Source organism: Ambystoma mexicanum, chromosome 9 (genome assembly GCF_040938575.1).
Source record: "Ambystoma mexicanum isolate Mex_15411 chromosome 9, UKY_AmexF1_1, whole genome shotgun sequence".
NCBI lineage: Eukaryota > Metazoa > Chordata > Amphibia > Caudata > Ambystomatidae > Ambystoma > Ambystoma mexicanum.
The window spans coordinates 1,343,110,788-1,343,125,124 of NC_090931.1; the positions used below are offsets into that span (position 1 = coordinate 1,343,110,788).

Consider the following 14,337-nt stretch of genomic DNA (forward strand, 5'->3'; position numbering starts at 1 on the left):
AGAGGGCCATGTGCCCTAGAATGTGCCGACACCACCACACCAAGAGATCCTATAACATCAATAAACAGCAACTATTTCCTTTAGGTCTTTCAAATACTTTAAGGAAGAAAACCTTTGCCTTCACGGTATCCCAATGAAGAACTATGAAATAAATGGACTGGGTTGGTCAGAGACTTCTGATTGAAAGAGGCACAGATTCAACAGGGGATCCAGAGAGTGCACAGGGCTGTCCCTGCCTGCTCAGCCGAGGAAGCACATAGTAGCCAGTTGCATAGATACTGACATATATGTCCCTCTCGGGCATAGATGGGCCATACAGCTGCCATGTGGTGTGTGAAGACTAGGGCTGTATTCATCCCAAGTAGCAATACACTGTACTGGATGCGCCCATAACTTCGTTTTGAAGGAGTCTAACAGTTTCTCTTCCTTACTAGGAGGGATCAAAGAGGACATGAAGGAGGTAGAATAGAGGCAGCACTCCAAGACCCCCTTATGGCAAATGACCACGAAGGTAGAGGGTGTACAGAAAAACTGACTGCATCTAAAGTCTGCTGTCAGTATCTCAAGTCCAGTTTTGTATTGATTGGGGTAGCTGAACGGGGTTTGTTCCAAACAGTGCCGCAAAGGCTAACACATCCCTCTGAACAACCTCCTGCTTTCAGAGCCAGGACACAATACAAAAACCCCAGGCGCCGAAGAGGGTGCGACTGAAGCCAGAAGGTCAAGCAATTGAGTCACGCCTCCAAGCCTTTCTTGACAAAGACTTAGCTGAAGATGGAAACATCCCCTTCGTATAATGTTGAGCTTCATAGAGCCATACATCCGGTAATGCCAAGTTTGGATCAGCCCCAAGGTGGTCCTGATGTAGTATGGGACTCCACTGTCGAGTGAACTGGGGTTAATTTAGGAATTGCCGGCAAGTGCACATTGAAGTCAGAGGTGTTAATAGTGTGGGAGTCAAGGCTAGAGCACTAGGGATCACTAAAGGAGCAAGTGGTGATCTATCTAGAGCTTTGGGGGACAGCAGTTCCCTTATGAGGCGCTTGATGAAAATTGTGACCTCATCAATATTTGGAAGCACTCAAAAAAAGCAATCTTTACAGATTGCTTGGGAAAGAGTAGGAGCAAACTATGTGGTCCAGGTAGCCAATGAAGCTGGTGTCCAACTAGAGGCGTGATTCAGGTAACCATACAGCAGACGAGGCTGGTTAATCTAAGATCCTAAAAAAACATTGTTGAGGAGGAGGTGGGACACTTCAAGGACCAAGAGGACAACTTCATGGTGGTCATATCGACTTGTGGCGCGACGGAAAGCCTGCTACAGGCCCCTTCAGACCTCAGAGTCCCCTCAAGCACAGAATTCGGAGGAGAGTCAGAGTACTGAGGAGAGGACTCCGCTAACCGAATTTGTGGATTTCAAAATGATGCTGGACTTGCCCTCATGGTGCGCCACCATCTTGTGAAATGAGAGTTGTGATGCAAGAAAGGACTTCTTGTTCTTCTAGACTTTACTTGGTCCCTTGCTTGAAGTTTAGTCAAACCCTCTATCTTGTTCCAGTACAAGGACATGGGCACCAGAGGCGAGGACGAACCCTGAGCCAGCCAGCTGGTGACGACCCCAAGGGGACCTCATTGGCAACACCAGTGCACAATTGTTATGGAAGCATAAAAGGCCTCAGAGTTCACTACAATAGAACATTCGAAAGCCACTAAAGGACCAGAGTGGTCCTTTCTGGACCAGTCTTGTCCCTGGAAGTATTTCCTGAGATGTGGTGCCCTAGAAAAAGGAAGGCTGCTTAACCTGTCTCCATGTGAAGCAATGAACAGCCTGAGGTGTTCTGGAGTCTGGACACCAAAGATCCCCCAGAGAACCAACTTCTTCAGTGCCTAGTGAGAGGGAATTGCAGGCGGCGTGCTTCAGCAGCAGTGATCGGAGCACAGGCACTCCAAACAGTGCTTGGGCTTAGTGCGGGTCCCTGGCTGATAAAGGATGTGCACGCGAAGTACAACCCCCAAATCCCTCAATCCAGAATAAAAGATAGGACCAGCGGGAGTCCTGGGGAAGACATTTAAAAAGGAGGGAAAACAATTAGGAGGGCTTAGGAGCACTCAGCTGTGCAAGCAGACATGTCTGAACAGAAAAGGGAACTTGCTGGTGTTGCCAGTGGGGTATATTGCAAATATTTTGCTGTGCAAATGTGACAGACCTGTCCCCATGGCTAAGGCACCCATAAAGTACAGAGGAAAGGAGTCAGGACATAGGAGGTAGACGTGTTCCTACCCTCCTTTATGGTAATCAACCTAGAAAGGATGAAAGGCCATGCTGGCCCTACCACCGGATTCGAACTTTAAAACGGCAGGTTGTTCCCATGTAAGAGGTCAACACTAATTCTGAGCTATGCACTTGGTCGACTCAGATAATGTTCATAATAAGTGAGATACTAACAGCCTCATACATGCATTTGTTACCATCATATGCCAAGAGAAGCCTGAAATTCCACAGTAATGTCACCCGATGGCAGTTAATACATCATATGCATGGCCCTGTCCCAATCTGCCTTAAATTAAACAGTGATAAAATCCTTTTCTATCACGTTTATAATCAATGTTACTGCCTTAAATGCTTTATATACATATAATTATTCCTTGTGGGAAAATTCCAAAACCTCCCTACAAATTGAAATTTGCATCCCATCATGACGTTACTTGCTTTGAGCTTTAAAATGAAATGTACCAATTTGTCCAAGAGGCAAACTCAGTAAAATTGCCAAGCCCCTCATGATTTGGTATTTACATCAGGTCAGGTTTTATCCTCCCGAGCCTGGAGGAGAGCTCAGGGTCAACGAGAGGAAGCAAGACAATGCAGAGCAACACAGGTTTGAATCCCGGTCCCGCTCTTAGAGACTTGTCTTCAGTATTAAGCGTGTTACACAAGATTAATCAATTATAAGGAACAATTTACTTACCTGTAACTGTTGTTCTCCAGCATGGGTCTGGCATGGATTCACATGCTCATGAATATTCCCTGTCGTCAGGCTGGGAATCCTCGGAAAAGAAAAAATCAGTATCAGTTTCGTTTCTGATCCGTCTTTCTTAGTAGTAACCAATCACTGAACTCTGGGTCATACTGCCCCCAGCCAATGACTGCCCTCTCCTTAAGCCCCGCCTCTGGCAGCCATCCTCAGTTTTGGTAGCACGCCAAGTGGCAGTATGACCAAGTGAAGAGCCGCAGAGGGGTAGGTGGGAGGGTTTGCATGAGAATCCATGCCAGACCCATGCTGGAGAACAACAGTTACAGGTAAGTAACTTGTTCCTTCTCCAGCATGGGGTCTGGCATGGATTCAAATGCTCATGAATAAAAGAATACATAGCAGTATACACATGCACAACCACGGGAGGTGGCAACAGGCTCAACATTAAGCAATACAACAACTCAACATTAAGCATCTCTTACCTCCTCACCAGGCTCACCTTAAGCGAACAGGTTGCGCAGCACTGCTTGGCCGACCCTGGACTCCTCCCTGGAGTCCCGATCGACGCAGTAGAATCTTGTGAAGGTGTGAGTCGACCTCCACGTAGCAGCCCTGCAGATGTCCAGCAGGGGCACACCAGACAGGAACGCCGTGGTAGCAGCGATCGCTCTGGTCGAATGGGCTCTCGGACGGCCGGGCAGCTGTCTGTTTGCCAACCGGTGACAATGCATGATGCAGCCGGAGGGCCACCTGGAAATGGAAGTCTTTAAGGGAGCCTTCCCTTCATTCACAGACCCAAAGTTCACGAACAGTTGTGACGTCTTCCGAAAACTCTTCGTGCGGTCCACGTAGAGCTTCAGCGCTCTAGCTACATCCAGCGAGTGAAAAGTCCTCTCGGCCGGCGTCGAAGGGAAGAAAACTGGTAACACCAAGGGCTCGTTGAGGTGGAAGTCCGACGGCACCTTGGACATGGAGGGGTGCATCCTCAGCACTACCCTCGCGTCATGAAAAGTCAAGTATGGAGGCTTGCAAGATAGGGCCTGAATCTCTCCCGCTCGTCGTGCAGAGGTGATGGCCACGAGGAACGGTGTCTTCCATGACAGGAACTTCAAAGGCGCCGAATGCAAAGGCTCGAATGGGGCTCCCATGAGCCTGGTCAGCACCACATTAAGCTCCCACGCCGGGCAGGGGCCTTCACCGGCGGGAATGATCGGAATAGTCCCTTCATGAATTCCTTTACCAGGCGATGAGACCACAAGGACGCCCCTCCCGTAGTCCTGGTGTATCGGTAGATGGCAGCCAGATGTATTTTTATGGAGGCGTGAGCCAGTCCAGCTTTGGCCAGCGACAGTAGGTACGGCAGCACTTGGGGGGCCGTAATCCGCAGAGGGTTAATCTTCTGTGCACGGCATCAGACAGAGAACCTCTTCCACTTATGACTAACACTTGAGAGTCGAGGACGCCCTGGCCTTTGCAAGAACCTCTCTGCAATCAGCCGGGATATCGTACCCTCCAAACTCTAGTGCTGCAGGAGCCAGGCCTGCAAGTTCAGCGACTGTGGGTCGTGATGGAGAATGGCGCCTCCTTCTCTGGAGAGAAGATCCGCGTCCGCAGGCAGCTTGACTGGTGGGGACGTTGACAAGTCCAGAAGGTCCGGGAACCAGATCTGCCTCGGCCACGCCGGTGCGACGAGGATCATCCTGCACCTGGACTTCTTGAGCTGGTTGATGAGGCGGAGCAGCAACGGAGGGAACGCGTATAGAAACAGGCCGTCCCAAGGGAACGAGAAAGCATTGCCCATGCTCCTCGGCTGTGGGAACCTGCTGGCGAACGTCTGGCACTTGGAGTTCGTCGCTGTCGCGAACAGGTCGAACTGGGGTTTGCCCCATCGTTGGAAGAGTCGATCCACTTGGTCCTGGCGCAGTTACCACTCGTGGCACGAGCGCAGCTCCCCGAGTGAGTCCGCAATGGTGTTTTTTATTCCTGCCAGGTGGAAGGGAACCAGAAAGATCCCCTGGGCGACGGCCCAGTGCCACAGATCCTGGGCCTCCTTGGATACGGCTGGGGATCTGGTGCCTCCTTGCTTCCGTCTTGCTTCCGTATATAGAACATCGTGATGGTGTTGCCGGTGAAGATCCTCACCACTTTTGTCCTTGAGGGACGGACGGAACAACTTGAGAGCCCAGAACACTGCTCGGAGCTCCAGAATGTTGATGTGGAGAGACCTCTCCTCCGGGAGCCAAAGGCCTCTTGCGTGGAGGTCTCCGGTGTGGGCCCCCCAACCCTCCAGAGAGTTGTCCGTTGTCACCGTCTCCTGAAACGCCGGGATTTGAAATTCCGTGCCTTTCATGAGGGGAGCATGGATGCCCCACCATAAGATCGCCCGACGGAACTCCTCGTCGAGAGGGATCCTGTCCTCAAAACAGCCCCTCGCTTGGAGCCAGCGGGCGTCGAGAAACTCCTGTAGCGGACGCATCCGAAGTTTGCAAAGGGGTACAAGGTAGATGCATGAGGACATCATCCCGAGGGACTTGATGGACCTCACACTGGTCACGTCCGTGGCTGGTAGGCACCGCACCTTGCCCAGGATGGTCTTGGTCCTCTCCTCTGAAGGGGAGGCCAACTGCCCCACTGTATCGAGCTTCGCTCCCAGAAACAGTGCTAACTGCGATGGAATCAGGTGGGATTTGGGGTAGTTGATGGCGAACCCCAGCTCTGTGAGCAACCGGATGGTCCTCGCTGTGTGTTCGACGGCGAGTTCCCTTGTCTTTGCCCGGATTAGCCAGTTGTCCAGGTAGGGGTAAACGTGGATCCCCTGCAGACGCAGCCGCGCCGCCACTAGTGCCAGGCACTTGGTGAAAACCCTGGGTGCCGACTTTAATCTGAACGGTAGGGCCCTGAATTCGTAGTGGCGTCCCTGAACCACGAACCTGAGGAACTTCCTGTGCCTTTTTAGAATAGGGATGTGGAAGTAAGCATCCTCCAGGTCCAAAGACGATAGGAAGTCCCCTTCCTCCAGCTGTCCCAGCACGTGCTGGAGGGTGACCATCCTGAATTTCTGGGCCTTGATGTACTTGTTTAAGCGACGCAGGTCCAGGATGGGGCGCCAACCGCCTGTCTTCTTCTTGACAAGGAAGTACCTGGAGTACACTCCGGAGCCCCGGAGCCCTCTGGGGACGAGCTTGATGGCACCTTTCTTGAGCATCGCCTTTACCTCCGACAGTAGTTGAGGGACATGATTCTCCTTCCTGGCCACGGGAGGAATGCGAGGGCACTTCTTTTGGAATTCCAGCGAGTGCCCGTTGGCCAGGGTGTCCAACACCCAACGGTCGGTGGAGATGGACTCCCACACGCTGACGAACTTAGTCAGCCGGCCTCCCACCGGGGTGCATTGGTGGGGGCCCAACAACCCGGCCGGGTCAGTTTTGCTTGGAGGCGGCTTTGCCGCCTTGACCTCCTTGGCGACGGGAACCCCCTCGCTTGCCGCGACCTCTGTAGGCCTCCTGAGAAGAGGAGCGGGCCGGCTGGCGGTAAGTGGAGGAGCCACCGCTGGATCCTTTGGAGGCACCCCGTCTGCCTCTGGAGCTCCGAAAGGGCTGCCGCTGTTGAAGCACCCCCAGGGCCCGGGCCTTCTCCGAGTCGGTCTTGATGGCCTGTAGGGACTCATCCACCGCCTTACCAAAAAGGTTGCTGCTGTCGAAAGGCATGTCCAACACCCTGGTCTGGACGTCCTGGCGAAAGTCTGTCGCCTTGAGCCATCCTCGTCGTCTGAGGCAAACTCCGTTGCCCAGTTGGCGAAATCCGGTATCAGCAATGTCCGTTGCCACCGTTATGGCGTGATCCGACGCCACCTCGCCTTCCTGCAGAATTTCTAGGGCCTCTGCCCTTTTGTCATCAGGCAGGAAGTCTAGCAGGGGAGCTATCTTGAACCAGAGCTCCCTGTCGTAGCGGGCCACAATCGCTAAGGCATTGGCCCGCCTTAATCGTCGTCACTGCCGACGAGATGACTCATCGTCCCATAGAGTCCAACTTCTTGCCCTCGCTGTCCGGCGGGGAGGTGGAAGTTGAAGCCGCCGCACCCGCTGCCTTCTTCTTAGCCGCTGCCGAGACGACCGAGTCCAGCGTGGGCTGGGCCCTGAGGCACAAGGGGGAGGCATCGGGGACTCAGTACTTTTCGTACCTGTCCCTCTAGGCTGGTCTCGTGGAAGGGTTCTTGAGGACAGCAAGCCCCTCCTCCTAGATGTCGTTGATTAAAGGCACAGCGAGGACTGTCTTCCTCTTGGCCTCTCGTCGTTGGTACAGAAATCCCTCTTTTTTCTGTTCTTCAGGGCAGAGCTGGAAGAGCTCGGATGCCCTGGTTATCATGGCGTGGAAAGAGCCAATTTCGTCTGCGGTAGACGTCGGGGGGGGGGGGGGGTGGGTTGTCGACGGGATGCCTGTTGTGTCATCGCCGCCATCATCGTCCGTCCCCGTCGCTGTATCCGTCGCCGTATCCTCTCTGGGGTCCGGCGAAGGGGGTGAGGGGTCCACCGGCCTCGCAGGCACGATGGGCGGAGCGGGGTGGACTCTCCTCCGCTTGTTCGGAGGGCTTCCCGACGGGCCTGGTTCTGGATCCTCCATCGGGTTCCGTGGTAATCTCGTCCTTATCTCGGTGCATAAGGATTGGATTGCCAACAAAATGGCCGCCAAGCTATATTGGGGTTCGGGCAATGGCTGTGACAGACGGGATGGCCGTTCCACTGGGCCCTGTTCATCGTCACCATCTTCGATCACGTCAGCAGGGACTGCCCCCTGGGATCGAACCTTCTCGAACCTCTCGTTGAGGCCTATGGACCTTTCGTTGAGGCCCTTCCCGGTTTCCACCAGTTCCTCCTCAGAAGCTGATTCCGAGTCTTTAATGTCCAACGCTCCCCCCCCCCCCCTCTTTTTCAGCCAGGGGCTTCACGAGGGTCTTAGCGAGGGGCTGGAAAGAGGAATCCCTCCGCGGTGGCAGGGATACTCTGGGCCCGGCGGGCGTTTCCACAGGTGTAGTCTCAGCCGGCTTTGCCAGGGTCGCAGCGACCACTTTGGTAGAGGCCTTTGCCGGGTGGATCAAAGCCCTCACCACCTTAGGTGCGTCCTGGGCCTTTGCCTTGGGGGGAGGGTCAGCGCCTCGCTCCCCCTTCGAGATCGACCGGGTCCGCTCCAGCGGCCTACCCGGGTTCTCGGACTTCCTCTTCCCCGAACCAGAGCACTGGCTCGTGGTCGAACGTGCTGGTGAAGTAGCGCCCTGCTTAGCAACCGAAGAGCCCGACTTTTCGGTGCTCCCGGTGCCCGCGAACTCGCTGTGCTTGGCCTTCTGTTGGGCCCCCATCGCCGGGGCGCCCTCACAGGACTTAGAAGTCCGCTCAGACTTCTTCTTGGCCTTCTCACCTGCTGTGCCCTTCTCCAGCCAGGCGGCGAGGCGGGAACGACGATCTTGTTTGGTCCGTTCCGAAAGGTTCTTGCAGAACGCACAGTCTTTCTCCACGTGCGTCTTGTCCTCATGGAGGCAGTAGAGACATCGCGAATGCTCGTCCTCCTTGAAAACGTTCTGTAATCCGCATCCAGGCCAGCACCTGAACAGCTTGGATCCGGGCGTCGAGTTTCCCTTGTCCTGGGCCATGTCCGTTGAGGTAGGCCACAGATCTTCTGGAATCCTCCAAGAAGTATAAACTCGACGAAAACTTCACCCTTGAGGGGCGTAGAGAATTCTGAAACGGGTCCCAGTTATCGGAAGTAGAAACGGTGGAGCTTGAGGCTCGATTAAACCGAAAAAATGAGAAAATCTCCTGAAAAAGCGTGAAAACGCCGTAAAAAAAAAACTTGAGCTAAACACGAGGACTCCCAACACTTGAGCGTGCGGTAAGAATCAGAGGATGGCTGCCAGAGGCGGGGCTTAGGGAGAGGGCAGTCATTGGCTGGGGGCAGTATGACCCAGAGTTCAGTGATTGGTTACTACTAAGAAAGACAGATCAGAAACGAAACTGATACTGATTTTTTCTTTACCGAGGATTCCCAGCCTGACGACGGGGAATATTCATGAGCATGTGAATCCATGCCAAACCCCATGCTGGAGAAATATTGCTTGCACAACTTGCTTTTAAAAATGGAAAATTATTTATTGCGCGACTTGGAACCCCGCTCCCTATCGTTACAATGAAGGTATTAGTGTTTTGGAGGGGTTAGTGTTCTTGGCAGTGGCCAGTTATCAATACGGCACACAGGCAAAGGCCAAACAGAATATGACACCCCTAGAAAATGTTTGGGATTAGCCCCGTTCTAACCATTCAAAACCTGCTTGGGGATGGAATCATGGTTGTAATACAAAGTATAGCGCACTGCTTCTTTGAGTGCCAAGAGCAAACAGATTGAGCTACATAGTAGTGATGTCACTAATCTTGCAACCACTGAATGGAATGTACCATTCATTCAAAAGAACAAAACACAGCAACTCAAGACACATTTGAGCCATCACCCCTCCCCCCAAAGAAACCGGACCTTCAAACTTGGCAAACATTTTTAAAGTGGGACAAACAAGTTGGTTGGCATCCTAATGTGCAAAAGTCCAGAGGAAACCAATAAGAACAGTTTTCATGTGGCCAATTACATTTGCGTGTGTAACCAATGTGTGTATGTGTAACATGGAAAAAGGGAACATCAAACATGTAATCTTCTATAAAGAAAGCAGAAACTAGGATTATAAATCAATACAAATATGAAAATAATTAACATATACATTGTGGGCACATGACAAATGCGCAATGCCGATTCTTTCAGTGCACTAAAAGAAACTGCAGATTTAACATAATAGTTTGTAGGACGGCTAAGAGTACGATTATTAAACTGTTCATAGTAGAGGGGAATACGAGTGTACAGATGTAAGAAAGTTGCCTTCATAAAAATCAAAGTTATTATAAACCTAGACTTCAAATTAACAGCAACATTCTAGGATGTAGTTTGTTTTTAAAACATTCCAATGTTCCATTTATTGGTTTTACTATTAGCAACCCATTTCTCATGATTTGAGAATTCCAACACGTATCAAAGGGAGACTAATATCACTCATGTATAAAAATATATGCCTTTTTCCATCGGACAGAATCTCATTAGGTATCCACAGATGCAGGGAAAACATAAAAACACAGACTTAACACATAGGGGGGGTTCACGTGATCAGGGAAAAAAATAAAAGTATCACACCTGGACTGTGCAGCTAGGCGAGGGGCACTTCATCGGGACACACCACGGTGGGCGTCAGAAACCAGTCAAAGTCTCTTTATTCGGGCAATGGCTCAAAGCATGTTTTTGTCAACTTGTTTATTTTCTTTGTAGTTGTAGGAAAGAACCAGTCCGACTAGGTTTCTGGACAGAGGACTGAATTTATGTAGGATGTCCTGACAAGCACCCATTTACCTATTTTTAAGAGTAGGGCGTTGAACCGTAGGCTTAGGGACAGCCTAGGCCTCATCGTTTAGAAAAAAGAACAAAGAATTGTTCAGACAACATGGCTCTTTGTGTCCCGATTCTGACCCATCACAACACTTCCCCAAAACTCCCATCTCCCTTACTATAGCGCAACACTTACATCTATTAACATTCTCCTTGAACCTTCTGCCGCATTCTGGGGTCTTCGCTTTTAGGGCAGTGTCCATGTTTAGGGGTTCTTTCACCTGCCTGACTGACACCTCCCTTTCCACTTGCTGGCATATTGGGACCTTCTCTACCACACCTTTCCAGGGAGGGGGCTCGCCAGGGTCTGCTTTTGGTACGCTTCTCTTAACACTTCATACCTTTTTCTCAACAAAAGTATTTCATCCATCAGCCGATAGTCACCTTCACACCCGAGCTCTTTTCTTGTATCACTAATTGCTTGTCTGCCAGCCATCACTAGATGACATTGTATTGTTTGATGCTCAACTTCTCTAAAACTGAAATTACCGTTCTCCCAGCCACCTTAATCGCCCTGTATCCACTTCCCTATATCTCTTCCCCCTGACAGCCTTACTCCATTCTTCAAAGATCATAAATCAGGTTTTCTCTTTGACAACTTTCAACTTCAAAACTGTATGAACCTTTAAATGCTGCTAGGCTTAACCTCCTGAAAATCTGAAATCCATCCCCCATCTTACCTTTCACTCCAACAAAACACCATATGCCACCCAGTTCCTTAGCATGTTCGATTACAACTCCAGCCTCACCATGGTACCGCCCCTCCTTTATTACTCTCAACATGTTAGTGAAGTATTTTCCAGACTTCACTACCACTACGCTTGACAACTTCCCATGAGAACTGTCTATGCAGAATCACTAATAAAATGCCTTGTGGTTAAATCCATTCCGGGCTTGTCCCCCCACCTCCCACCCTAACCTGGTTTTACAATACCACAGATGTCACAATACACTAGCAATATTGCATATGTATTAAGCATAAAAGTAAGTAGTATTAATTATCTCATGTTGGCTTTTTCTCTTACTGCTGCTTTGACATTGTTCAAACCTGCAGGAAATTTGTTATGTGTAGGTAAAATACTTACATTGAACAGCAAAGGAAGCCAAGAGGGCCGCAGTGTTATAAGGGCAAGGCAATCTGCAAGACAAATGTACAGTGGGATTACATTCGTTACACCAAATCCAGTATAGAAATGTAATGCCTTTATACAGGCCTATAAATTGGCCAAATAAAAGGTAGCCTTACCGTCCTGTAAGGATGTCTTGTTTAAGCTGCAAGAAATATTGGTACCTTAGGAAGGAAGGAAAAATGTTAACAGGTACTGTGGTATAATATTTAATATTTAATATGTTGAAACACAAAAATGCAATGAATGTTTAACCCTTATTGCAAAGCAACACAGCAGATAACTCATTCTGTTTGCAACAATATCCTACACAAACCCTAAGGTAGAAAAATCAATCACTAGAAGAACTTGCACATAATTCGGCAGTGGATTGCTTGGTGTAAAAACGGTATCCAGAGGCATACAAGTGGCTTAGCATCTGCAGCATACCAGCAACTCTGGCAGTATGGGACTGGGTGGATGTGTCGCCTATACACTTGCACTATCAACAATGCATGTCAGCAGGTGACTAGACCCATCGCATGGTCCAAACTAAAGGGTGGAATGGCATGACTGATGCAAGTACCAATCAATAGCAGTGCTATTGATTACCATTAACACAGGGTTATATATTCCTAGACTTGTACACATATTAGTCACAGGACAGGTTCGATTCACTCAAATCAAGATAGATGGGCAAAAAGATTACAATTCTAAATTAAAGTTTCAAGCTTCTGCTGGTAGTAAATACACCTGTTACTATGATAGGAATAATCATGCTTAAACTAAGAGCCCACTGGGACCACTACTATAAAGTGGAATTCTTTTTTATTATTTACATTTATTCATTCAGAGGCGGTAAGTTTGCGTGGTATAGCCCCTCAACATTGCTGGTCAGTGCGACCCCCAGGTACTTACCTTTAAGGGTCGCTTTAACCGCATCCCACCAGATTTGGTAACCAGTATCCTCCACTTTATTAGTATCTGCATAGGCCTTGATTGCATCTGCCACCTCTTTCGCCAATATCGTGTCTTAGAAGAGATGCCCTGGATACTTCCATTTCCAGATCCCCGGAGGACCCCTTTTCCTGACCAGTTCTAACGTCATAGGCGCGTGGTCCGAGAGGGAGATAGCTCCCAGTTCCAACCCGGTAACCTTGCCCATCAGAGGAGCGGCTAAAAAGACGTAGTCAATCCCCGAGTGGGATCTATGGGCATGAGAATAGAAGGTGTACCCCTCCTCTCCCTGTAGGGTTCTCCAGGTGTCTACCAGGCCTAACTGGTGAAGTTTCCGCTTGAGGTCTCCCGAGGGGAGTACCTGAGGGCCTTGGCTTTGAACACTCATGTCCCTGGTGAGGTCCCAGGCAATATTAAAGTCCTCTGTAAGGATGATGGGGTGCTTGGCATAGCTTTCTAAGCGTTTGAGCGTGCGTTGGATATACTGGTTTTGGCCGTATAATGTGGCAATGGTATATGCCTCCCCCCTTCCTTCCACTGAGTGCCAGGCATCTGCCTTGGGTGTCTTTGTCCGAACTAGTTACTGTTAGGTCTAACCCGTCTCTTAGAACTATGTGGATCCCCCGCCCGTTTGTTGGGTTGCGTGGCTTGAACGAGTACCCTGTATCCCCAGAATTCGACCCTATGGGTGTCCCGAGTTTGTATATGTGTTTCTTGCAGGGCGACTATTTGGGGCCCCTCTCTCCTAAGGTATCTCTCCACCTTTTTACACTTGAGCAGGGAATTGAGACCATTAATGTTGAGCGATAAGATATTCAGGTGATTGGTTATTGCCATGTTTGGTGTCTCGAACTCCGGTAGACTGTGTGGGGAAACCCCTGCCTCTTTATTGTGCACCACTCTACCTGCATACCCCCTCGGGGTGTGCCCTCTGCCTTTTTGTCCATCTCGATTAGGCCTTGATGCTCCATCCCTCTCCCCCCCCTTTGCCCCCCCCCCCCCCCTTCACCGGGTGAGTCCAACTGGCCCGTAGCCCGCTCCCCCCCACTGTGTAATCCCAAGAGCTGGACCCAGATTTCTGCCCAGCGTGCCCCAACACAGGAATACCCATTCCCGTTCCAAGTCCCCCTCCCTCCCTCCTCGGTCTCCCACCCCCATTGCTATGGTTAGTCGTGGCTTCCGGTTGCGTGGTGCACTGAGTGTAATGTCACGCCGCCAGCCTCCCCCCCAGGGTTTTATGTCTGTTCTTTTTCCAGGGCCTCCCGAGTGCCCTCATTCGTCTTGCGATTCTGCCACCCCTGGAGGGGTGCAGTCTGCCCAAGAGGGTGAGCTATCCCGGCGGGGCTGTCGCCCCCCTTTCTTGTTCCTCTTGGGCTCCATCGTTGTCCATTCGCAGGCTTTCCAAGTGGCTTTTTGGCTGGGCTGTGAGAGATGGGCTGTAGGATTCCCCTCTTCGACTCCCAGAATGGCCGCACCTTCCTAGCACGTTGTGACCCTATGTGATTTTCCTTGCCATGTAAAGCTTAGTGCGAATGGGTGCCGCCATCTGTACCGTACTTGTTGGCTTCTCGGGTGGGCCAGGACTGGGGCCATGCGCTGTCTTCCGTTTAATGTGGCTTAGGGCAGGTCCTGGTAGAGTTGCATCGCCGCCCCGTTATATGTGATTTGATTATTGGACAATGCTTTTGCCAGGATCTGCTCTTTTTTTAAAAAAAAATAATTAAAAATTGTATTCATTGCCAGTCACAATATTTAAAAACAATACAAACTCAGGGTTACAGAACAGTGCCAGAGCATTTCAAAACTATTATTTCGTCATACATCTTAAGGTT

The 14,337-nt window shown here is 50.5% G+C and overlaps 1 protein-coding gene across 2 annotated transcripts in view; it reads right to left on the reverse strand.

Moving 5' to 3' along the window:
• Nucleotides 1-14,337, reverse strand: part of PTPN4 (protein tyrosine phosphatase non-receptor type 4) — a 2,055,941-nt gene that overhangs the window by 1,793,068 nt on the left and 248,536 nt on the right. For both annotated transcript variants that reach the window (XM_069616750.1, XM_069616749.1), the window contains 2 exons: nucleotides 11,689-11,733; nucleotides 11,528-11,580 (listed from right to left, as the gene is read on the reverse strand). Coding sequence is in view for 1 of the 2 variants with exons in the window: in XM_069616749.1 (XP_069472850.1) it covers nucleotides 11,528-11,580; nucleotides 11,689-11,733 (98 nt within the window). In the remaining variant the exon portion in view is untranslated. The remainder of the gene's footprint in view (nucleotides 1-11,527; nucleotides 11,581-11,688; nucleotides 11,734-14,337) is intronic.